The following is a 24165-nucleotide window of genomic DNA, read 5'->3' on the forward strand; positions in this document are numbered from 1 at the left end:
CAAACAAAGGATCATTAAATATCCTTCCCTCCCCTCCTTTTTAATCAAACCAAACAAGGTGAGGTTATAACCTCCCCTCCCCTCCATTCAAACCAAACAGGCCTTTAAACTTGCACCCACCAACACACGGGCTAGCACTTTTTTTAAAAAAAATTTCAATTTTTATTTTAATTTCAATAAGAAACAATTTTATTATTTGTACTCAATTTATATATAAATTTGTATTTTGTTGGTTCTAAATTTAAATTCTTATTTTTTTTATTATTTTACCAATGAATTATATATTTATATTTTAAGCTGAGATTAATTTAATTACATAAATATTTGAAAATATAAAAATATAAATTTTACAATTTAATTGAAAAATTTAAAAATATATATAAATATAAAAATAAAATTGAAAAAAAGTGAAGGTTGGTCAACCCGCCGACCCACCCTTATTTTAGGGCGGGCCGGCTAAATATAAGCCCATTAGAAGGCGATCTTTTTAGGACCGCCCGTATGGGCTCCTACCTGCAGCAAGCTGCCCCGTAACCTGCGGGCTATCTGCCTCACCACCCCCTTATCATATAAACTTGTTTCCAGTTTTCACCATCATCGCTAAACCCTAAACCCTGCTTACTACTGGACGGCAAGAGGAAGGAGTGAGGGGAAGATACGTAGGGGAAAGCTACAATGTCCTCGTCCGAAGATGAATCAATGTCAGAATTGGACGAACAGGAAGAACAGAGAAAGTCAACCAGGTCTGAGGGATCGGTACTTGATTATATCATGAGCTTGGAAAGTGTTCCGTCCAAACTCCCCCCACATCTTGAACTCATGAGGACGCGGGTTTTCTGCAATAACGATGCTCCTGACCATGTATGGTTAAGTTTCTTTCACTAAGCCATGGACATCCATATTTTGAATTATAAAGTCATGTCCTTTAAGCTCTGTTTCTTTTCCTGTCACTTTCTTATTTTCTTTTGCAACTTTATAAGTACAAAACAACTAAAACTTTTCGTCAGATTCTCTCCCTTGGTCCCAGCTTACTTCTAATGAAGCAGTAATTTTTGAATTCTAAGTTTGGGGAGTCGGATTGGCCTTTGTGTCCTAATTTCATTTGTTTTTATATTTTTAGACAGATACCATACAGTATTCTGGCGCCTATGCTGCGTTAGGAGTTGATAATAGCATACGATTAGATAATTTCTGTCAGAACTTCAAAGTTCAAGTGAATCGACTTACAGAGGATGACATGGAGTTCGATATGATGGGAATTGATCCAGCACTTGCCAATGCATTTCGAAGAATTCTTATAGCAGAGGTGAAGTCTTTGAGTGTTTTCCATATTTATGGTCAAAATAACCCTCTGCTATCTGTAATTGGATTTGGAAGATTTTCGGAGTTGGACGTTACTTTTGCATATTGAATGCTTATTGTAATATATTTAAGCCGGTCATTACTGTTGGAGATATTCAATTTTAATATGATGCTGTGCATTCAGGTTCCAACAATGGCTATTGAAAGAGTATATATAGCAAACAATACGTCAGTTATACAAGACGAAGTTCTTTCCCATCGATTGGGTCTTATTCCGATCAAGGCTGACCCCAGGCTGTTTGAAAATCCAGGTATTCATATGTACTGAAATGAACATACAATTATATGACAATCAATAATCACATGCATGGCTTTATTGTATGATGCTTCTCTATGTGTTGTTTGATATGGCCCCTAGCTGTGGGGTGAACTGTGACGTTGAGTAATTCTTGTTTAATTTTTCCCTTTTTGTTATGACTAGAAAATGCGGGAAATGACAAGAATGAAAAGAACACTATTGTCTTTAAACTCCATGTTCGATGTGAAAAAGGTCATCCCCGAATCACCGGTAAGAATTGAACCCAATGCTCCCAATTCCTTTTTTATGGCATTTTTCTTCTTTTGATTTTTTTAACTCCAATGCAGTAAAATCAAATGAACTGAAGTGGTTACCTAATGGGAGTGAACTTCCTGCTGAAGATGTCAAACCAAATTCTGGTTCAAAACCAAGAACATTTACTTCATTTAGTTGCAGTCAAGATTCCCTTCCTGAATTTTCTACCGATCCAATTGCTCCCAAAAATTTGGATATCATATTAGCTAAACTTGGACCTGGCCAGGTAGCCCTTTTTGCTATTTGCTTATTGGCATATTGTTATACTTTATATTTTTGTAACAAAGAAACAAGTTTGAGGAGGTAAGCTGTGATGCATTATTGTATATGCGTGACATTCGCATCTAAGAAAAAGGAGATTCAACATGTGTTATCTCGTGCAAAGCTAGTCAGTACTCAGTAGTTATGTTCTTTGAGCCTGGATTGAGATTTAATCAAGTCTAGCACTTGAACCAATAGCGCTAAACCTGACTCCTATTAGGAAATTAATTTCGAATTTGGATGCAAAATTTGATGGGCATGTCTTCGTCCATGCATCAAGCCTTAGGGTTAGGGGGATTTGCCTGTGGGTGTGTTAGATGCTAATAAATTTATGCATTGACCTTCAAATAGCTGGGGCTTTCGTATTTTGTGAGGAAATGGTTCTAAACAGAAAGATCTACTCCCACATATGCATGTGCTATAGGAATTCAGTTGCAAGATTTATGTACCTGCCTCAACAAAGTGGCATGCACATCTTCTAAAGAATACCCGTGATCTTGATTTGTATTCTTGATCAAATTTCTAAACAAGCTGTCTTATGTTTCTCTTCTCCTTTTTCCAGAAAGAGAGAGAGAGACTTGTCCACTTGCTTGTTTTGCAAGATCCTAGGATCTGTTATGACTGAAATCATATATTGCTTTCTCTTATTCTTATTTTTGAGGACTTTCGCCCAATTTAGCCATGCTAATTGTGTACCATTGTGTTCTGCTTTTCGCAGCTTGAGCTTACTTTTTATATGTCATGTTCAAATTCCTGTATATTTCCTTTCTATGAATTGTTCCTTTGTTTTATGCTTGGAAGATGAACATGAATTGTTATCTTTTGAACATTTGTTGTGACGCAAGAACTAAGCAGTTGGAACACGCTAAGATAGAAGGCTTTATATTACTAAATTTTGAGCACTAATGACAGTTTTTGTTTTTGTTTCCGAACCATTCCTTTGCATTATGTTAAAAATATGAACATTATTTGTTAGCTTTTGATCATTGATTGTAATGTAACGTAAGGTCTCAGGAATAAGAACAATAAAAGACAGAAGACTGGATATTATCAAATATCATATTCATTACCACGTGTGTCTGTAGGAAATTGAACTTGAAGCTCATGCAGTTAAAGGCATTGGTAAGACACATGCAAAATGGTCCCCAGTTGCCACTGCTTGGTATCGGATGCTCCCAGAGGTAAAGAATATATTGTTTCAGATGCAAAATGTTCACGTTCAAACACTGCAGTAGAAATACAAAAACCTCACATGCGAATGCTTGGCTTGTTTTTTCCCCCTCTAGGTTGTTCTCTTGAAAGAGGTTAAGGATGACCTTGCTGAAGAACTCAAAAATAAATGTCCAGTTGGAGTATTCGATATTGAAGATATTGGAAAAGGTAGCATGTCTTGTGTTTCTTTCGTGTGGCTGGCACCAAATTTTGCGTTTGTTGACTATGATAGTTGAGGATTGTAATGTCCATGATTTGGCCACACGGAAAGCTGATTTTGCATCCATGCCTAACTTGTGTTGCACACTAGTAGTTTTAGGTGGGGGTTACAAATGTGGTCTCAAGTTCCTTTTTTTTTAATACTTTTTTGCTTTGCTGGATTGGCTGTTGAGCAGGCAGAAGAAGGGCAACTGTTGCCAACCCACGAGCGTGTACTCTATGTAGGGAATGCATCAGAGGGGGAAAAGAATGGGAGGATCGTGTGTCCTTGCGCCGTGTTAAAGATCATTTTATTTGTAAGTAATGTGTGAGATGTTTGACTTTATTGAAATTTTGACATTTAATTTGCTTGAATATTAAATTAGCACCAAGGTATCATCTTTGTATTTGAGGTAATTATTTTCTGTTGTGGGCAATTGAGAAGTAATTATGATTGCCTAAAGCAGCACATGACCCAGACTCCAAGGTAATTATATCAGCTTACGTGAGAAGACATGATCCAGAGGCTAGTTTAAACTTCATTGGCAGATTAATATCATAATTTATTGATAAATGTATCTAATGAGCAAATATTTTTCAGCAGTTATTAATCTTTTTTTTTTTTTAATGCGGGCAGCATTCACATTTTTTATTGGAATTTGAGAATTTTTTCCACTAGGTTATGTGAGATTTTTATTCTTGAAATATCATTGAAAGCAACATGTTAATGCATCCTAGGGATCTTCAGTTTGTTGTAGCTGCCATAATGCTAGTGATGAAGTGATGTTTCAGTCTGTTTGTATTGAAAACTTGAAATTATTTAAAGCCACTCATGAGTGCTTTTTTTCCCCTTCCAGTTAATGTTGAGTCAACTGGAGCATTACCACCTGAAGTGCTCTTTACTGAAGCTGTGAAAATCCTGGAAGAGAAGTGTGAGCGTGTGATTACTGAGCTTTCTTGATGCAATATTTACCTTTAATCCAGGATGAAATAGAAAAAAGGATGTAAATGATCCTTTGATTATTATTTAACAGTTTTGTGTTTTTGATATGAAAGCTCTTCTCTTGTCCACGATAAATAGCACGATTTAATTTTTGAATTGTTATCATGGTTGAAGTAGTGATGATGATGAAGAACCAACAGCTTGTTGGTTGAAATATCCTGATGAAAAGAAGAATACAAGTTTAAATTCCAAAAAACGCAAGTAAAAACCTCGTGTTTTTAAGCCTTGAAAGGGCTTGATCAAATGAAAAAAAAAAAAAAAAGATGAAATTTTTATAAGAGGATTTGAGTCTACAATTGACACTTTTTCTCCCTCTTAAATCAAAATTAAAGTTAGTTACTCAAAATGACATGTTAAAGTATGTCGACATTTCACTTTCGCTCCTATTCATTAAAAGCATAATTTAAAACTCCTTTTCTTCAAACCGGGATAATTATTTTTTTACCAATTTTTTTAGAAATTAAGGGATAAACAAACAGTTCAATTATTAAAAAAAAATATTGCAAAAAGGGCAAGGAGGGAACATGATATTCACGTTCCATTTTTGTCCGTGGGATCAGTGTAATGAATGGGTAGGCTGGGACTGAGATCTGTACAATACAATAAAAATCAATAATTTAATATGAGCGATCACTACCACCATAAATTTACACGTACAGGTAAGGATGTGATGTGCCCTCACAGGCCCTCTGTGTGTATACGTGTAATTTGCCAACCTAATGAATGGTATGTCTCGCGTGTGTGTGTGTGATTCGCCAACCTATTAAATGTTGTCATTGCATTAATAATCGCCATACGCGTATAAGAACCAAAAATTAACTTAAATCGCACAAAAAAATAATTGAAAAAAATAGTGTTTATCTGCACACATTTTTATTAAACACAGTCACCGTCTAATTAAAAGCTTATTGTCGGGTACTAAATATATATTTTTTTTTAACAAAAATTTAAATCATATTTCATCATGTTACGACGGACTAATCATTTCTACTAAACTTATTCTTTTTGCTTTGAAAAAAAGCACTTTTTTTTAATGAAAAATAGTATATTCTAGCATTATTTTTCTCAGCATCTACTCACCAAGTATCTTATGTTCAACATTAAATGATACGATTCCTTTTTAACCAACAAGAAAAAAACACTAATAATAGTCTCAATTATTTAACTATTTGAGCATCGCTCACGTGAAAAAGAAGCAATATTTAATAGTAGTATACCTTTTGGCATTATTGAGCTTTTTTGTAATCTTTCTTTCCTCCTTCTTATTGTATTACCTCCGATCTTTAATATAAGACCTTATTTGATTTTTATTTTGATCTTAAATATAAAATCCCAATTCACTTTGTCTCTCATATTTATACTTTTTTTTTCTTCAAAATAGTCTTTTTAACAATAGTAGTTCTAGTCAATACACTTAATTAACAAGGATATTTTAAGAAAGACAATATTTATTTATGATAAATAACTAACTCAACTTATTTTTTTAATCTTCTCAAATTAGTCAACCAGCTCTTATAATTAGAATCGGAGGAGGTAGTAATTATTTTTCCCCCTATATGATCAGCATCTGTCTCAGTTTGGTGGCCATACGAAACTTTAAAGCAAAGAAAATAAAGTTAACATATCTATTCAGATTAATTATCCGCTAAGTTTTGTTCTTCTCACTATATGGAAAGGTGCATTGATTATAAAAACTATTATTTATTATTATGAAATCTTCTCTTTTCTTTTATAGACACATGTCAAACTTTTGGTTCATGTTGGAATGTCTAGTGTATAGCTACGGCATAAAGGCATGCAGTGGCTTTCAAAAGAAAAATTTACATATAAAGAAAGATGATGAATATTGATGTATCGATCGTTGATTAAAATAACTAAAAAGAGATTAAATATTTATAATGAAAGAGAACTTTAGAATATTTATTATATGATACAGTATTTTGCCTCATTGACAAATATGCATGATATGATTTGGAATTCCTTCGATCGACAAATATTTGATTTATTTATGTAATTAAATTAATTAATCCACCCATAATCACATGATGTGTGTGTGTGTGAAACCACATACATCTCGAAGCATGTGAATACAGCAAACTTCACAAGGTGGGATAGATACATGCAATTGCATAAAGTGATGATAAAGATGAAGGGAAAACATCTTCACTAAGGAGAATCTTTTTTTTTTTTTTATGGGTAAATGAAGCAAAGTTTTAAATTAAAAGGAAAACCATTTTGCAGGTACCTATAGTCTCACCTAATTTTTAATTTGGTACCTCTCCTTTTTTTTCTTTTTTAAAAATCCTTTAACTTTATACAGTTAACACCATTAGCCCCTATATTTTGAGAAACACACTGAAGGGCCAATGGGAAAATAGACGGCGTTAAAATACCAAGAGGGAAAAAAATTCAGACAGCAGATGTGCACCATCAGTTCTGATAAAGAGGAGAATAGAGGTATATATGCTTCAAATCGAACTCGAAATCGCATCGGAACCAACTAACGTATTCAAATCGAAATTTGAAATCATTTTTCTGTCGAAGGGAGAAGATGAACAGTTGTGATTAATGGGTAAGGAAATTTCTATGTAGAAATCGATTCCCTTCAAGGAAGACAAAGAACCTCTTTTTGAAATTGAATCCTTGAAAGCAAATCGGATTTCTCCACACAAGTCGCATTCCCTTTGTTGCATTCACTTCTAATGATGATCTCTAGTTTTAACACTGTCTATTTTTCTGTTGGACCTTCAGTATGCTTCTCAAAATAGAGGGGCTAACGGTGTTAATTGTGTAAAGTTAAAGGATTTTACGAAAAGAAAAAAAAATAGAGGTACCAAATTAAAAATTGGATGAAATTATAGGTACCTGCAAAATGGTTTTTCCTAAATGAAATTATGGGTTATATGGAAAAATAATTTTTAATTGAATTAGTGTTACGGGCATTTGAGATGGATGTTCAGATGACAATGTTGGGGTAGCCAAGAAGAATGTTAAGATGAATAGATATGATCATATAAAAAAAATACGATTCATAATTAATACTCCTCCGGTCCTTAATTGTTGAGTTGGTTTTGGTCCTAAATATAAGACAAATTTCTCATATTTATCAATTTTCTCTAAATTACCCTTATGGATACTCCCTCAACCATAATCAAATAGAAGAGGGAGATGGGATATTAAGAAAGATGATTATGGTGTTTTAGGAAAAATGTGTCACTTTTTTTATAATTAACCAACTTACCTAACTTCCTTAATATAATCAAATTAGTTAAATGGGTCTTATATTAAGGACCGGAGGAGTATATATATAATAGTAAAATATCATTTGACTTGGTACATTAAAGACGGTTGTTGGAGTTTGGAGGTAGATTGGTAGATTAAACAGTAAAAGAGGATGGTATAAGAGAAGACAGGAAAAAACACTCAATAAAATTATTAAGCAAGACTCTCTTGATTAATAATTTATTAAAAAATTTAGTTGTTTATAGATTGTATAATGCAGTCTAATAGGATAACACCTTGTTACTGGATAATACTCTTCTGATTTTTAATATAAGAGCTAATTAACTAATTTGAATAGATCAAAAATGCTAGTTAAATTAGTTAATATGATATTTTTTCTCTCTAAAATACTATAATCATCTTTCTTAATTTCCTCCCTCCGTTTCCTATTTAATTATTATTGAGGGAATATCAATAGGATTAATTTTTAAAAAATTGATAAACATATAAAATAGGCTTTATATATAGGATCAACATTAACTTTTAAATTAGATCGACCGGAGGAGTGTTTAAATTTTATAGGCAATCTAATTGATAATTAAATTGGTGAATTGAATATGACATAATTGAACGACCTGCATGGTGAATTGAACTAACATATTGGACCGACTCGAGGCGAAATTAAAATAAGATGAATTTCTATATTTAAATTAAATATAGATATTGGATGCTTTATCAGTAATATAATAATTATGTAATACCTAAACTTCTTGTTAACACGAGTTTGGTTATTTATCAACTTTTTCGGTAGTTAGAGTTATTTATTCCAAAATAGTTTGCTTCTGATTTTTAAAATATTAATTTTTGCTTGGTAGTAATAATAGTTACTCATGGCGCGAGAAAATATTAAATTTATGCAAAGAAAGAGCATTTTTTTTTAACAACCCATGACCTATCTAATTAATTGTCATAACGAGACGCCAATACGTTTTTTATTAAAAAAATACATATATAAAGATTAAAATATTTATATAAGAAATTTAAAGTTTAAAAATTACTCGAAAGGAGTTAGAAAAGACTCAAAATAAAATATTGAAATATAAAATTTTTATTTTTATTTTTTGAAAGTAATTTTGCGCAAAATATTCTTACCCTGAAATCTCCCTTGGCAATAAAAGAAAAAAGGAAAAAAAAAATCTCACAACTTAAACAATTGATGAAACCGTTAATTTAGGAAAAGTTAAGGGAATATTTGACAAATCTAGATTATATAAACATGTTGAAAATCAAATATTGATCATAGCTGTTTTCCAACTTCGCATTGACTTTATTTTTTGTTAAAAAAGTTATATTCAAATCTTAATATGATGATACCATAGCTATATGTTTTTCCAGTTCACTTTATGTTTAATAAATTAATTTTTATGCCTCATTATACAATATTTTAATTTAAAAATAATATCTATGAAAATATTATTAAATTATTACAAAATGTAATATATTATCACACATGGAGCGTCACATATATTATTCTTGCGTTAGAATCTAATGCCAAATCACTCTCAATTATTATTGGCAAAACACCCACCACTGACCCCATCTAACCCTAAAATATTTTAAAAAATCTAATTAATTGGGTGATTAGTACATATTCCCCCCGTCATTTCAATGGGAATGGTTTATTTATATTGAAAAGCACGTAAATAATTTAAATTTACAATTCAAATCTAAAATTGTACTTATATCTTACAAAATATGCCTTGTGTTATCTATCGTTAAATTGGTTAAGGCAATAGTTCTTGGGGTAGGAAAAAAAAATAGTTCTTGTGATTGAAACAAGGTTAACATAATCATAATTAAAATAATATACTTTTATTAAAATATAAAAAAATATTCATCTAGATTGAAAAATTAATTAATTAATTAATTAATTAATTAATTAATTGGACAGTAAACTACAATAATCTAATAAAATAGAGTAGTGAACATATAAATACAATGAATTACTATTTTTTTAACCCAAAACGGTGTTATTTCATGTTAAAAAATATAAAATCCAATTCCTAAGAGACTAATTCACCAAGTCAATAGTCTCACCAGTTAATTCAAAGGCAAGGCAAGTTATCCTGATAATTAGAATATGATATTAACATATTGGTGTGTGGTCATTTAATTTTATAAAATGAAAAAAATAAAATAAAGGTGAATGCTTTCTCTAGTGAAATCGTCAAAATTCTGAGTTGACCCACTGATAGAGCAAATTTTCCCCCAAAAAAAGAAAAGAAAAAAGAAAACAACTTTTTCTTCCTCCTCACATATTTCCTTTTGCTGTATACTGTTCTTTTTAACAGATTCCCTCCGTCACAGAAATTCATTGGAAGCTGCATTAAATTAAGGCCAAAAGAATACATACCTCCATGCTTTGCTTTTCATGAGGGGAGGTGGTGGACAAAACAAAGCCAGAATCTGCATCCCCCCTTCTTCTTCGCTCCTTTTCTTCTGTCTCCCACCTTGTACTGCTGGATCACTGAGTTTAAATTCCATGTAAACTTGTTGCTAATCAGTATCACTTTCGCTCTTTAGGGAGATTAAGGGATCAGCAATTCGAATAATTGGAACTCGAGTTGCTGATTTTTTTAGCTTGTTAGCTTCGGAGATTTTTGTTCTATAGCTATCTGAGCTGAATAACAAGATGGGTATTGGTAATCAGGAGGCTATCAGGCAGATGCAATCTCTGATGGAAAACGGTTGGCAAAATGACCCATCTTGTGTTATGCCGCCATATGTGATCTCCGCTGATTACCAACTAATTTCTTCGTCTTGGTTTTTGTTGTTGTTTTGTATATTGTTACAGTGGATGAGCAGCAGAAGAACACGTTTCAGGTTTGGTTTTTCGTACTTTTTATGTTGTAGCTTGATCTCTTCCGTGAGAATGCTTCGGGAGATTGGGAAATGAATCGATATAAGTTATCCCCAATGATCTGTATCTTGTTCATCTCATGACAGTAGTCAAATTACGATTCCTTGTTTTGACTATTCTAACAATTTGATCTGGATCACTGGTACTTCGGCGTTGTTAAGAATTCTTCAGCAAGATAAAGCAGTCATATTTTGGTTGTAGAAGGATGTTTTCCACTTTGCTCATACAACTGATGAGCAATAGTTCTAAACTCATCATACTTGAACTAAATTACAAAATAGATTTATATTTTACCAACAATTTTTAGGAATATGGATATTGTTGTACCAAATTAAGGCTCTGCTTGGTATAGGTGAAAATGGAAGGAGTGGAAATGGTGGAGTGATATAATATCAAAATATAGAAGGAAGGGAAATAGTTCAAGTTGTTTGTTATGCGTTTTAGCTACTATTAGCCCATCAAAATTGTGGAATTAGTGTGAACAAGTGAGACTGGATAATGTATTCTTGCAATCTTTTTACTGCTATTGTGAATATTTCTTTTACTCTTAAGAGTTTGGTCTTTTTATTTCAGAATATGCACCAGGGCTATCCAAGTGAATCATTTATACAGTTTCTCAAAGCAAGGGACTGGAATGTTGCCAAAGCCCATAAAATGGTTAGATCTGTTATGCTTAGTTTTTTTTTTTTTGGTGGTAGGAATTCTGTTCCTATTAGAAACGGCTGATGTTTTAAAATTTTGCAGTTGGTTGATTGCTTAAAATGGAGAGTGGAAAATGAGATTGATAATGTCTTAACGGTGAGTTCCTTCATCATGCGATTCATAAGTTTGTATTTTCTTTTCTGGTTATCCATTCCTGAAATTTCTGTGCTCAAGTTGGTCGATTTTTAATATCTCATTTTGTACTAGAAAAGCTTGCATCTGAGATTTGTGGAATAATGGAAGTTTACATGTCTCAAAAACTTTTCATATCCCAGATATGTTGGATTCAGTCATATATATTCTTCAAGTGGGCCACAAGACAAATATAGGTGAATACAATATGTTGGTCACATCTACAAATTAAGACAGCAACTTGAAGATGGGGTACTTATGATTTGTTATTCTGGGATGTGTGCTAATTTATATTCAATGAAGGATGATCCATGTAGACTAACTTAAGTGATTAGATTTTCTCAGCCAAAACATAATAAACATGATTGATTTTGTAGAATCAATAACAGCGTGTCTGAGTTGATTTTGATTAGAGAAGGGAAGAAAATCTCATTAATAGGTAATTATGACAGGAATGGGTTTTCTCTTGTCATGTAACATCCTTAGGAACTTTAATATATACATCATAGTAGCTTAATTTTTATATTTCTTATAATTCGTGAACATCTTTGATTTAATGTTGTAAATTATTGGCCTTTATGTTTTGTTTTAACAGAGACCAATCCCCGCTGACTTGTATAGAGCTGTGCGAGATTCTCAACTCATAGGAATGCCTGGTTACACAAGAGAGGTATTCCTGTTTTTAGATGGATCTCATATTAGCTCAATTTGTGCAATACCAACAGGACCAAGCATGGCTAAGTCGAGTGCTTTCTGGAATAGATGTTTTTATTCTTCCTCCCTCATGGATCTTCCCTGCTCTTCGCTGTATAAGTTATGTAAATAAACATAACTGATTTAACCTGCTATGCTTCTAGTTAAATATATGATTGTTTATTTATGAACATGCGTGATTTGACCCGGCTTTCTGTAATAGTTTTTTAATATTCTTCCTCTCCCATGGATTTTCCCTGCTTTTCCTGGTGTAAATTATGTTGATAAACAGGCCACACAACATCCATGTAGAAAATCCACAGTGCTTCTAATTAATATATGATTGTTAATTTATTTCCTTTTCCATTTGATGATGCCAGGGTTTACCTGTCATTGCTGTTGGTGTTGGGCTCAGCGCATATGACAAAGCACCAGTAAGGATCACATACCTTGATGCATAAATGGTGCCAGATAATTAAAAAGGAAAACTGGCTCATCGGACAATAAGAATCTGCAGAAACAATGGGATTATCTGCACATCTTAAAGAAATTGCATTGTTTGTGAATCACAATCTAATATTGAGTTAGAATATATTTCCTATCTCATTTTGCAGCATATGTGAGGGAAAAGGTTGGGAGATCATGCGCATGATGCAGCATGCCACTTTTTAGTTTTATTTTGGACATGTGATGCTTATGCTCCGACAGTGAAGGGTAGAGATACAGCACATCGTTTCCTCAAGAGTATAATTAGTGTTAACTAGATATTATATAGAAAACTGAACATGATTGAAAATTTGGAAAGATAAAGAAAGAAGATTGTATTGGCTTGATTGTGCACTGATTTTCAACTTCTCTTCCGTGTGCTCATATTTGACTAGGCTGAGGGTTTGGTCAGAGCTAGTTTTTAAACCACAATATCAACATTTTTTTCCAGATTAATTGACCTACTGTTCTTTCTTATTTTCTGAGTTTTTATTTTATAACTTCTGGGTGTAATTTTTCACGTAAGAAAGCTTCTACAGAGACAAAAAATTGCATACCTCAATAATGATGCCGCAGTATTTAGTATTCACATGGCATCTGGAGCCTGGACCTATTTTTAACCTATTTGATATTGAACATTCAGGAGCATTACTATTTACAGTCGCACATCCAAATGAACGAGTACAGAGATCGAGTGATATTGGTAAGTATCTACAATAATTTTAATTAAACTGCTGACACCAATTCTTTGGTTCATTGCTTGCTTATTTGACTTCTTTGTCTTAGCCAACAGCCACAAAGAAGCATGGCCGATTCATTGGCACCTGTGTGAAAGTCTTTGATATGACTGGTTTAAAGATATCAGCATTGAACCAACTGAGGGTATGACTAGAACTCTGAAGCTTGTATCATTTTTCTTTTCCATCTTTTTGTTGATTCCTTTCATCATGTGAAAGTCCCTTGTTTGGAGTTTGTCTTCATTGATGTTAAGTGAAGGTTTCTCACTTCCATCTTGTTAATGTCTTCCTGGATAACACTTTCTGCTTGAACATCTGCAGCTTCTGACAGCAATATCTACCATAGATGACTTGAACTACCCAGAAAAGACAGACACGTACTATATAGTTAACACGCCATATGTATTCTCTGCATGTTGGAAGGTTTGTGCCTCATATTGTTCAAGAGTTTGGACTGCTCCTTTCTTTATACCATATAAAGCCCAAGGATTAACAACAACAACATTATTATTTCATAAACAATTCGCAGGTTGTAAGGCCTCTTTTGCAAGAAAGAACAAGGAAGAAGATCCAGGTGCTGCAAGGTTGTGGGAGAGACGAGTTACTCAAGGTAGAAGATATCTGCAATTACCTCCCTGAGATATAATATTATTGTCTATCTTTTATCTTTCATTGTTCATATGAAATTGATCCTGAGAAATTGGAAGTTTCATTATCAAGCCACTTGGGGCTTTTGTTTGGGAGGATCGATTGAATGGGTGGATGGTAAAAACTAAAAAGTAACTTGAGTGGGGTGAATTAAGATGAGTTCTCCATTCTCTTCTCCGATCCTCCCCTCCCCCATCACACACCGTGCAAACAAACTGTGGCGTTTAGATTGGTTTGGCTTCCTTTTATATTTCCCATTATTTGTACCGTTTTTGTCAAAGAAGAAATAAAAGCTACATTATCATTGTCCTGTCTTTTTTTCCTTATCGATTGATTGAGTTCTAACTGCAAGAAAATCGGCATGCTAAACCATTTTCGAACTTGAAAGCAGGTCATGGACTTTGCATCCCTCCCACACTTCTGCAGAAAGGAGAGTTCAAAGTCATCTCGACATAACAATGCTGCAGGAACTTCTGAAAATTGCTTCTCCTTTGATCACGCCTTCCATCAAGAACTCTACAATTTTATCAAGCAGCAAGCTGCAGTTAGGGAGTCCATGGCTCCAACGAGACAGGGATCTTTCCATGTAGACTTACCAGAGCCAGACCCAGATGATGCCAGAATTACCAGAACCATTGAAACACAGTTCCACAGGTTGGGAATCGTAGTTAATAGCAACTGAAGCCATTGAAACCCTGAGAATACTTACTGGCAACACTTTTCTGTACTATTTCAGACCTCAAGACGCTTACAATTAAACACTTTATGACCCTTTTTGATGAAGGGTGCTACACTATTTTTTTCCCAAAAGAAAAAGAAGAAGAGAAAGTTATATGTACGAACTTGTCGGATGTAATACTGAAATGCTTGCATCAGCTCGATGCATGACTATATACGTGGCTAATTTTACTTATTCTGATTTTACCTTAATAAACCTTATGAGTCAATTAGTATCTCAATAAAGATTTCCTGGAGTATTTTGTTTCAACTCTAACGTTTCATATTTATGTACAGCTCGGCATGGATAATAAAGGGATGGGATTTTATTACTGAAAATCCTGTTTGGTATGTTTGAAATAAAATAAGATCGGAATATTCTTGTATTATTATGTTTGGTAAGCTAGAAATATAAAAGGAATAAAATAAAACAAAATAACAAATATAGTGCTATCTCTAATAATGAAATATTAGTAATAAACGTATTTAGGAGGAGCTTGGAGTTTGGACCTTACGCGTTTCCTGCTCCATTCCATAATTATATTATACTATTGAACTCTTTCAAACCAAGCGTCCCACAAAGTTGATCCAATCCAGATCCCTAATCTTCAAGAGACCTGAAACATGGAGCATTCCCCGTTTGCCAGATTTGCCCTCGAATTATCAACCCAACAATAATCCGATGTTTAAGTTTACAAATTGAATAATAATATTATACCGCCTCTGATTTTTAATATAAAAATTAGTTAGGAATTTAATTTAGTCCTAAATATAATATTTCAATATATTTTGTCTCCCAAAATTACAATTTATTCTTTAAAGTGTTCCTATTTATAACACATGTTAAGGAGTTTTCGGCCAAGAGTAGTCAGAATGAAAAATAATATTTTAAAAAAATCAACTCATATTTGTAACAAATAGCTAATTTAATTAATATTTTTAATTTATTTAAATGAGTTAAGACGGTAATAATAAATGGGGAAGTAATCATTTGTTGAGATAATGTTTATGTTTTGGATTATGTTCAACACGAAAGCTGGGGGGACCCGTAAATAGTTGAAATTTTGAAAGGCTCATGGGTAAAATTAAAACTAATATTATATTATTGTGGGAGATAACAGAAAAAGTTCATTAAAAATTGACCTCATAGTTCACAGTATCTTTATCCCTTTGTATTATACTATAATCCCAATTCAGTAATTCAAAAACTCCAGCGTGGTTGCTTAGCTTAATTAAGATTACCTACAAGAAGTCAAAATTGTCGGTGCACGTATTATATATATTTGTTGGGAACTTGTGATTGATGAAGTCACGGGCCACTTAAGGATGTGAAGACAAAAACGACAAGTCGTGAAGTACAGAATGAATCAGCATTCATGATATCATGTTTTTAATGTTGTTTATTCATTCTCTGAAGAGAGAGAGAGAGAGAGAGTTGTTGACGCTGCAGAATTCAAGAAAGAAACAAATCAATGGCGTTTAGAATATTTATATTTTTTAATGTTTCTGTAAATATTTCAATTGATTGAAGAAGATATATGTCTGGATGATTATCGGTATTAAACTTATTAATAGAAGGTTTTTATGACCGTTTCAATGCAAGGACTTTTGAGTTTGAGCCCTTGTGATAAAAAAAAATTTAATAAATAAGAGAGTTTCAGCACAATTTGGAATGCATGGCACATATTTTCAAATTATAAATAATTAAGAGAAATTTTGAATTTTTTGTTTAGAGAAATAGATTTTTTTATGATAACAAATTCCATTATAAAGAATTAAATATAATGGAATCAAAAATTAGACCTGCAAACTGCAAACGATCTAATATATACATGTGTGTGTGTGTGTTTTGCAAACGTATTTGATGCGGACATCTTGAACCACAAAACACCAACTGATATGACATGGCTTTGTCCAATAAAATTTAACGAGAAAAGATCTAACAGGCTCAATTGGCAAACACCAACTGATATGACATGGCTTTGTAAGCGGCACGGACCATCCGAAAGATTCGATAGAACAATTACCAACTAATCTTAAGTACGGCTTACCACAAACGCGTCTATCTCTTAACAATTAATCCAACCAACATGATTCTGTTCTGGCGAAACATATCTCGACATTAATGGCAAGGATCCTTAATAGTGTAGCGTTCTGGAAATAACGTTGCCAACATGCGAACTCTAGGACAAGTTGACAGGTTCTGGGAAAACCAAAGCTATAGACTTTGATACTAAAAATGAGAGACATTACAGATTAGTTCCACCCAAACTCTATTAATGTTCTTATCTTCATCATTCAGATTTTCCCGGAAAAAATTGCCCCGAAAAGGAAAGGGTGATCATTCTGAGTATAACGGATATACACAAGCACTGCACTAGCATTAGACTACAATGTACAGAGACAATAGAAATTATCTGACACACCATGCTAAAAAACACAGCAAATCAGTTGTTTCTTCCTATTTCAGCTGTTTGTAGCAGCTATAGGCAATTGCTACAGACACAGCGGCAAAGACAACAGCAAGAGCAGCATACGTATCTTCTGGCTCCCAGCCATCAAGCCACATTGGCATGGATTTTCGCCGTGACGCTCCTTTGCCACCATTTATTCGAGAAACCAGTCTCTTGATGCTGCCGCTGCTGCAATTATTGTCAGCTGAAAGTTTTGCTTCCGCCTCCATGGCACCAGAAGTACTAATCTTTTCCTCACTGTCCCGGCAGGAAGAGAAGTTCTCGTTTTGCTGGCAGCAGCTCACAGAGTTGCCCTGAGATTTTGCATCAGATTTTTGTGTACCCATCTGACCCCTGATGGCAACATACAAAGTTGCATCAAATACAAAAAATCTTTGCCAGCGCCAATAATTGGATGATTTTGAGCAGAAAGAGAGTGCATAAATCTGAAAGATCAAAATTATCTCCCTCCTCAAGAAAAGTAAGCACCAGGAGGTGTCCTTGATAAGTTATGGGTGAAACAAGGATTTTTTTTGCCATTATAATAAGAAGAAAGCAATACTACTGAGGGGGGAATAAATCTTCACATTAGAAGTACTGCTTGAGACGTCTTTCTGGGGCATTGATTGAGAGAACACACTTTACGCTTTTCAACATGATCTGGCTGTGAAAGAATTGTTTTCCTTTTTTATTTTTTTGGTGAATAGATTTATTTTCCTTTTTAGATGAAAGGTGTCAGAATTTTTTAACTCTGCCATTTACTTAGAAACTTGTGTTGATCAATACACTTTTCTATTAACCTTCCCAAGCTTTTCTTAGAGACTTTGCCTATCAAACTACAACATGCATTAGGAGCATGGCTTCCACTTCAGCTGGGATCATCCCCTTGCTTAGCCAACTTGAACTACTTCTACAACCTTCACAAGGAATGAATTTCTAAACCCTGACAAACCAGCACACCCCAGGTGGGCTATTGTCTTATAAATGATACAACTTGAGCAGAAGCAGAACTGTCAAATTAAAATTATGAAAAGAAGCGTTATAATACACACACACACACACACACACTTTACCATAGAAGCATTATAATATATTTACCTCCACAGTGAGTCCCAAATCTCCCCTTTTATAATATGCTGTTGAAGCAAAACAGGCACATCATCGGGAGTAACATACCCATACCTATGTATATAAATTGAAATGAATACTAATCAAGTCAATATTAGGTATATATTCCAAAAAAAGAAAACGAAAAATTCAGTCACCAAAAGGAAGCTAATGACCAGGCCACCCCTCCTTACCAGTGCCCCATGACATCTCCATTGATGCTTGATCCAAATATAATGACATTTCCTGCGTACTCATCCCCCCCAATGTGTGAGCATGGGCTAACAAACACTTTACCTTGAAGACCAAGTAATTCAGTCTCTTCCCTAAATTTATTTACCAAGACAGGTCCGCAAACACCACATCTACGATCACGGGAACCATGTGAACACACAAAAATGTGTGAACCTTTTAACGGTTCAGGAGATCCAGGAAGCCATTCTCCATCCTTTACAAGCACTTCTTCAACAAATGTTTCAACATCAAAATGAGTCAATCTCCTGCAATTTCACTAACAATGTTGTTGGTTATGAATCAGGGCAAAAACATGAAGACTATTCAAAATCCATAGTTGGAAAACTGAACTTGTACTAACCTGTATCTGATCATGTCTGGAAAGATTAATACATCTCCATTTGATGTTTCAGTCCCGTCATGTCCCTCGCATATTGTTAAACGGGTCTACCAAAAGGAGAAGTTGAAGACAATCAGACACAGCCAACATAATCATAAAAGGCTAAAATAAAATACAAAACAAAAAGAAAACAACAGCTTCACAATATCAAAAAAGGCATGCAGTTAATAATTTAACTGACTTAAGAAAGCGTCACACCAATCAATGTAAAGTTATTCATTCATTTTCAAAGACAGCCGACACTCCAGGTAAATCTGTAATGTAAGAGATAACTCCTCCTGCTTTACAACAATGTTGCAGATGACAATTAATCCATCCTAGAGTAATAGACCCAGAATCAAATTTACTAACGATATGATGTTTCTTGTAAATTGAAACAAATGTAAATGGAAAATGGACAATGGTCATGCAACTCTTGGACTACTGAAGACATCTGGCCCTTTGTATGTTGCTGTTTATCTATAACTGCATACATTAAAGAGTGTAGAAAAATGTACAAGGTTAAAGCTATGCTTGAACTACACATAACTAAATAAGATTGACCTGACAAATAAAACAAGCTAGGCAGCAAGATAGATTAATATCGGTAATGACAAATGTTTTTGCTTGATTCAAGAACAACGCAAGAACCTCAACTCATATACGTTAGTGTCAGTTTCCAATATGATAAAGGAAATAAAGAATCCTTGCCTTGGTAAGTTCTCCTCGAATAAGCCATAAATTAAATGCAAAGCAAGAACCCTCTTAGCAAATTTGTTTAAAAAAAAAAAAACAAGGTATCAGTCCAAGAAAATCAACTGCTTTCACGATCCGTCCTGGAACTTGCATACATTGTAAAAGCGACTCACACGTTGGTCGAAAGAAAACGCTCAGAAGCAGTATGCAACAGAATCCAATATCCATTACACCAATTTCACTTAAAAACCAACTCAGTAGCACAGAAGAACGAAAGACCAACAACAGCACTCGAAACATTTCAGGAATGAAATTAAATAAATTAGAATGCAGCACTACCTCCTTCTTCATATCGCTCTTCCTGGCCATGACGGCGGCATAAAGAAGCCTAGGCAAGCGATCAAACTCGGAAGCCTCAATTCTTGGAGGCCAAAACCGCGGGTTCTTGTAACAAAGAAAGACATGCCGTTGATAGAACTCGACGGTCCCGGCGAGCGGGCTCTGCCTGAAATCTGGTCGGGAGAAGCCGAACTCTAGGTCCAAGTTGGTGCTTCCGGGTTCACCGAGGCCAAGAAGACTGTCGCTCTGGAAACTTCCAGAGGCACTTCCGATGAGGGAAGTGGGGTCCGTGAGGTACCAGTCGAGCTGGTCAGAGACGGTGATTGGAGAAGAAGAAGAAGATGGGTTGGTGATGAATGTGAGAGCCTCTTCTCTGTCTCTGTTGTTGCTGCCCATCATCATCACCATCAAAACAACGACTTTTCTCTCTCGCTCGCTCTCTCTCTCTCTCTCGCAGAGTATCCTAGTGAGAGCCAGTGAAAGCGGAGCGTGCTTTAGCAATGATGACAGAACCGAAGCGCCACGGCCAAGAAAACAGAAATGTCATGTCCAGTCCCGAATAATGCTGGAACCGGTTCAGCCGGTCTCTCTCTCTGTCCTTTTTTTTTTTTTGGCTGGAAGAGGTAAAAAACTCACCCCTTTGACTCAAACGACGTCGTTTGGATCAGTGGTAGGCAATCCCCAACCCTATGCCAGTGTGCCCCAACTGTCGCAGCCTCTGTCTCGCTGATCCCTCACTCTCACGCTGAAGTCTAAACGTCTCAACGTCGTCTCACCGTCGTAGCTCCGGCGTCGACTGCGTTCCCTCTTCCTCTGAAGGCCACGGTTGTCAGGTTGAGTTCCTCTCTGTGTCTCGCTTGCTCCTTGCCTAATTTTTCTGATGGGATTATGGGAATAATAATGGGTTGGGTTGACAGCTTGAGGCTAACAGAGGGAGGGAGGGAGGGAGAAATAGGGTTAAATGTGAACGTAGAGGAACATTATCGCCGCAGAAACGGTCTGAACAGAAAGATATGTAGAAAGTGAATTATCTATTGGACTTCCACAAAGTCGATTTTCATAATCATATCTCGTGGTCCTAATTAGGATGCGTTTTGTCTATGCTTAATTTCATGCTGTAAAACTAAAATCCGCTGCTCTCTGGTCTTCATTCTTAGCTCTTAATCCGTTTTACATTTTCATTCCCAATATCTGTCTGTGCTGTGAATTTGAAATATTCATTGTATATATAGAGAAGAGATATGGAATGAATGATGTTTTTGGGATTGCTCCAAATTTTCCTGTGTATTATAGCATTCTCCTAACTTTTTGCTAGTTGATGACGCTTAACCGATTTGAAGGTGCAATAATAGATACTTGTGAAACACTGCTATTAGCCTGCTCCTATTAGTTAGGGGGAAGACGATGTGAGCTAGTTGATTCACTTTAGTCTTATCTGGCATCTCTATCTTGGCAAGTTTAATCTGATAACATATGTAGTCATCACCATCTTTTTTATATGCCCCCAAAATTCGATGGGATAAGTAGATTAAGTGATGTGCTGGAAGTTGGATTAGTGAGTCCATATTCCTTGGTTGGTTTGTGCTAGGCGTGCTTAAGTTCTATAAGTGACAATTCGGGAGCCTTGGTCATGACTAAAACCATTCTGTGCGCAAGCACGTTAAGCATTAAATAAAATCTCATACTGTTCTAAGGCAATTACCAGCTACTAGTGAGAACCATATTTTTATAATTACTATCCAAAGGAAAAAATATTTCCATTAACTTAAATTCATAAGTCTTCAGTCATGAGTTTTTATTTCACATATCAAAATTCAAATGTACATCACAAATGTGCCTCACCTGTGCATTTTCTAGGATTTTTTAGTTTCAGGTTTTCTGCATTTCCAAGTTCCAACATATGCTTTAATGATAATTTACCCAGTTCAGTTTTAGTTAGGTGCACTAATGCTAGGGCTTTGGAAGAAATGCAGTTTTAATTACTTCATGTCATTCATGCAAGTTCAAGTTCAATGAACACATGCCTCAATATGGCTTTTGCACGGCTACTAGTTTTGTTGTAGCTCGCCTTGATTGTTCATCTTTCTTAGTGCTTCACTAATTTAATGCCCTGCCAAGTTGTCCTGTAGGCTAAAATGGATGCTTTTAAAGCTTTCAAAGCATGTGTTCCGGTAGCCTGGAGCCCAAAACTATATATAACCCTTGTAAGGGGAATTCCAGGCACCAGGAGACTCCACAGGCGTACTTTAGAGGCTTTATGCCTTCGCAAATGTAACCGTACTGTTGTGCGTCAGAACAATCCCAGTATCAGGGGAATGCTCCAACAGGTCCCTACTAACTTTGTGCATAATACACAAACACACATGTTTGTTTCGGTGGCTGATTTTATATTGGTCTTAACATGCTACCGGGAACTTTCTGGTTTGTTATAGGTGAAAAGGTTGGTCGTTGTAGAAACAGAAGAGATGTATAAAGCTCGTAAGCAGAAAGAGGCAAATCATAAGGCTTTGCGCCCGCCTTTGGTTATAAGCCACCCCACGAGTCCTCCTGCTTCTGAATCTGCTTAGGCCATAGCAATTTTCCTCACAAGTTTTGCGTTCATATGAATTTCGGTACCCAAGTTAGTAAAGCAGTGGTATATGCAAGAATGGGACAGGCCATGTTATTTTCTTCATCTTATTCTATCCCTCTGTTGAATATGATTGATATATTGATAAATACTGTGAGTTGATTGGAGGGTTAGAAAGCTGCGGTCAGAAACAAGAAGGATAAGAACTCTCTTCAGCCAAATTCTGTTACTTTGTGAACTGTTCATTGAATAAATGATTTGAAACAAATGGTGGTAAAAACTTTCAGCAATATATTTTAAAACAAATAGTATTTATTTTGAACTCTCCTCAGCCATTGTCAGCATTTATTTAGTTTTTTTTAATTATTTTACAATAGCCGCTCATCTTCTTGTTTCAAGGGAAAATTACAACCAAATCCTACAGAAGAAAAATAATTACCAAAAAGTTCTAATAATAATTTCAATAGCCTATAATAACAAGTCTTATAGTGAGAATGACAACCTTTGGGGTTTGTTTTTTAATTATTTTTCTTGTTTGGGACCTTATCGTAATTCTCGCTTGTTTCAAACACTCTGATTTGATTTTCTTTCGGCATTGGAAACATGAAAGAGTATTGAAAACATTAAAGAGCGTGTTTGATATTGGACAAAAGTTCTTCTAAAAAGAATTTTTTATAACAAATTGAAACAAATTTTTTTATATATTTATTTTGTATAACATAAAATCATTTTTAAAATTATATTTGGGTTTTAAAATGAATATTGAAAACGTGAAAGATGGATCTTAAAAAAAATTTAAAAAAAAAGAGTATTAATAAGTAGCACAAATGTTTTAATTCCAATTGAGTATCATGACTCTGTTCTAAAATTTCAAAATCTTTAATTGTAATTAATCTTCTTAAGAGATTTGTTAAATGTTATTTTTCCCAGCAAGAAAAGTATGTGTCATCTGTTATTTAAAAGGAAAAAAAAGAAAAAAGAAAAAGAAAAAAAGAGGAGTATGCGTTATCACTTACCATGAACAGAATCGAATGACATGGCCACAGCCACATGCTGCCATAGCGAGAACAGCCAATTTGAATGACTCAACCAACCACATCTATTGCCACTTCACCTTAATCTGGCACCTACTTTTTTCCACGCAACCTCAACAGTCAAACTCTGTTTGATCCGCAATTAATCATACTACTTATTCAGGAGGATCCTCCCATATTGCCAAGAAGTACTGCATCTCAACACCTCTAACCACTTCATCAAAACGAAATAAATATTAAGTTATTAATATTATCTAAATAAAATTATCTGTTGCTCCTGAAGCATTTTTTTTGGGGTTTTTTTGGGAGGGGGGTGGTTATATCTATACGTGTTCCAACATTCTAAAATTTGTGCAAAATGTTGAAGCATCAAGCACGTGGCCAGGGGTTGCTTCAGCCCTACGTCTCGGCGGAGCAGTAAAGGTCAAAGAGTGGTTGAAACTTAACAAGTTTAGTAGTCATCATCAAAGAGTCCATTGAAAGACCTCCCACCTGCATGAAAGATCAC

At 34.7% G+C, this 24165-nt stretch overlaps 4 protein-coding genes across 4 annotated transcripts; 3 read left to right on the forward strand and 1 right to left on the reverse strand.

Annotated features, from left to right (window-relative positions):
- Positions 1 to 655: 655 nt before the first annotated feature.
- On the forward strand, positions 656 to 4664 carry LOC114728733 (DNA-directed RNA polymerases I and III subunit rpac1-like). The gene is made up of 9 exons (XM_028915676.1): positions 656 to 861; positions 1121 to 1306; positions 1487 to 1613; positions 1784 to 1870; positions 1948 to 2141; positions 3262 to 3357; positions 3463 to 3556; positions 3784 to 3903; positions 4444 to 4664. Exons 1-9 carry the CDS (start codon positions 676 to 678, stop codon positions 4545 to 4547), a joined length of 1194 nt encoding a protein of 397 aa, XP_028771509.1. The 5' UTR covers positions 656 to 675; the 3' UTR covers positions 4548 to 4664.
- Positions 4665 to 10209: 5545 nt separating this feature from the next.
- LOC114728773 (SEC14 cytosolic factor-like) lies at positions 10210 to 15117 on the forward strand. The gene is made up of 11 exons (XM_028915719.1): positions 10210 to 10558; positions 10666 to 10694; positions 11305 to 11388; positions 11476 to 11529; positions 12161 to 12235; positions 12639 to 12692; positions 13388 to 13447; positions 13531 to 13626; positions 13803 to 13904; positions 14011 to 14091; positions 14521 to 15117. The coding sequence occupies exons 1-11, from the start codon at positions 10504 to 10506 to the stop codon at positions 14809 to 14811; spliced, it is 981 nt and encodes a 326-aa protein (XP_028771552.1). The 5' UTR covers positions 10210 to 10503; the 3' UTR covers positions 14812 to 15117.
- Positions 15118 to 17048: 1931 nt separating this feature from the next.
- On the reverse strand, positions 17049 to 20571 carry LOC114728734 (uncharacterized). Its single transcript, XM_028915677.1, has 5 exons — positions 20055 to 20571; positions 19002 to 19087; positions 18601 to 18906; positions 18398 to 18481; positions 17049 to 17653 (listed from the first exon to the last, which is right to left on the reverse strand). Exons 1-5 carry the CDS (start codon positions 20460 to 20462, stop codon positions 17308 to 17310), a joined length of 1230 nt encoding a protein of 409 aa, XP_028771510.1. The 5' UTR covers positions 20463 to 20571; the 3' UTR covers positions 17049 to 17307.
- A 168-nt stretch (positions 20572 to 20739) lies between these two features.
- On the forward strand, positions 20740 to 22887 carry LOC114728771 (50S ribosomal protein L30). The gene is made up of 3 exons (XM_028915717.1): positions 20740 to 20888; positions 22184 to 22381; positions 22487 to 22887. Exons 2-3 carry the CDS (start codon positions 22190 to 22192, stop codon positions 22619 to 22621), a joined length of 327 nt encoding a protein of 108 aa, XP_028771550.1. The 5' UTR covers positions 20740 to 20888; positions 22184 to 22189; the 3' UTR covers positions 22622 to 22887.
- Positions 22888 to 24165: the final 1278 nt, after the last annotated feature.

This window comes from Neltuma alba, unplaced genomic scaffold, assembly GCF_004799145.2.
Source record: "Neltuma alba isolate B1F8T4 unplaced genomic scaffold, ASM479914v2 tig00012567_pilon, whole genome shotgun sequence".
Classification (NCBI taxonomy): domain Eukaryota; kingdom Viridiplantae; phylum Streptophyta; class Magnoliopsida; order Fabales; family Fabaceae; genus Neltuma; species Neltuma alba.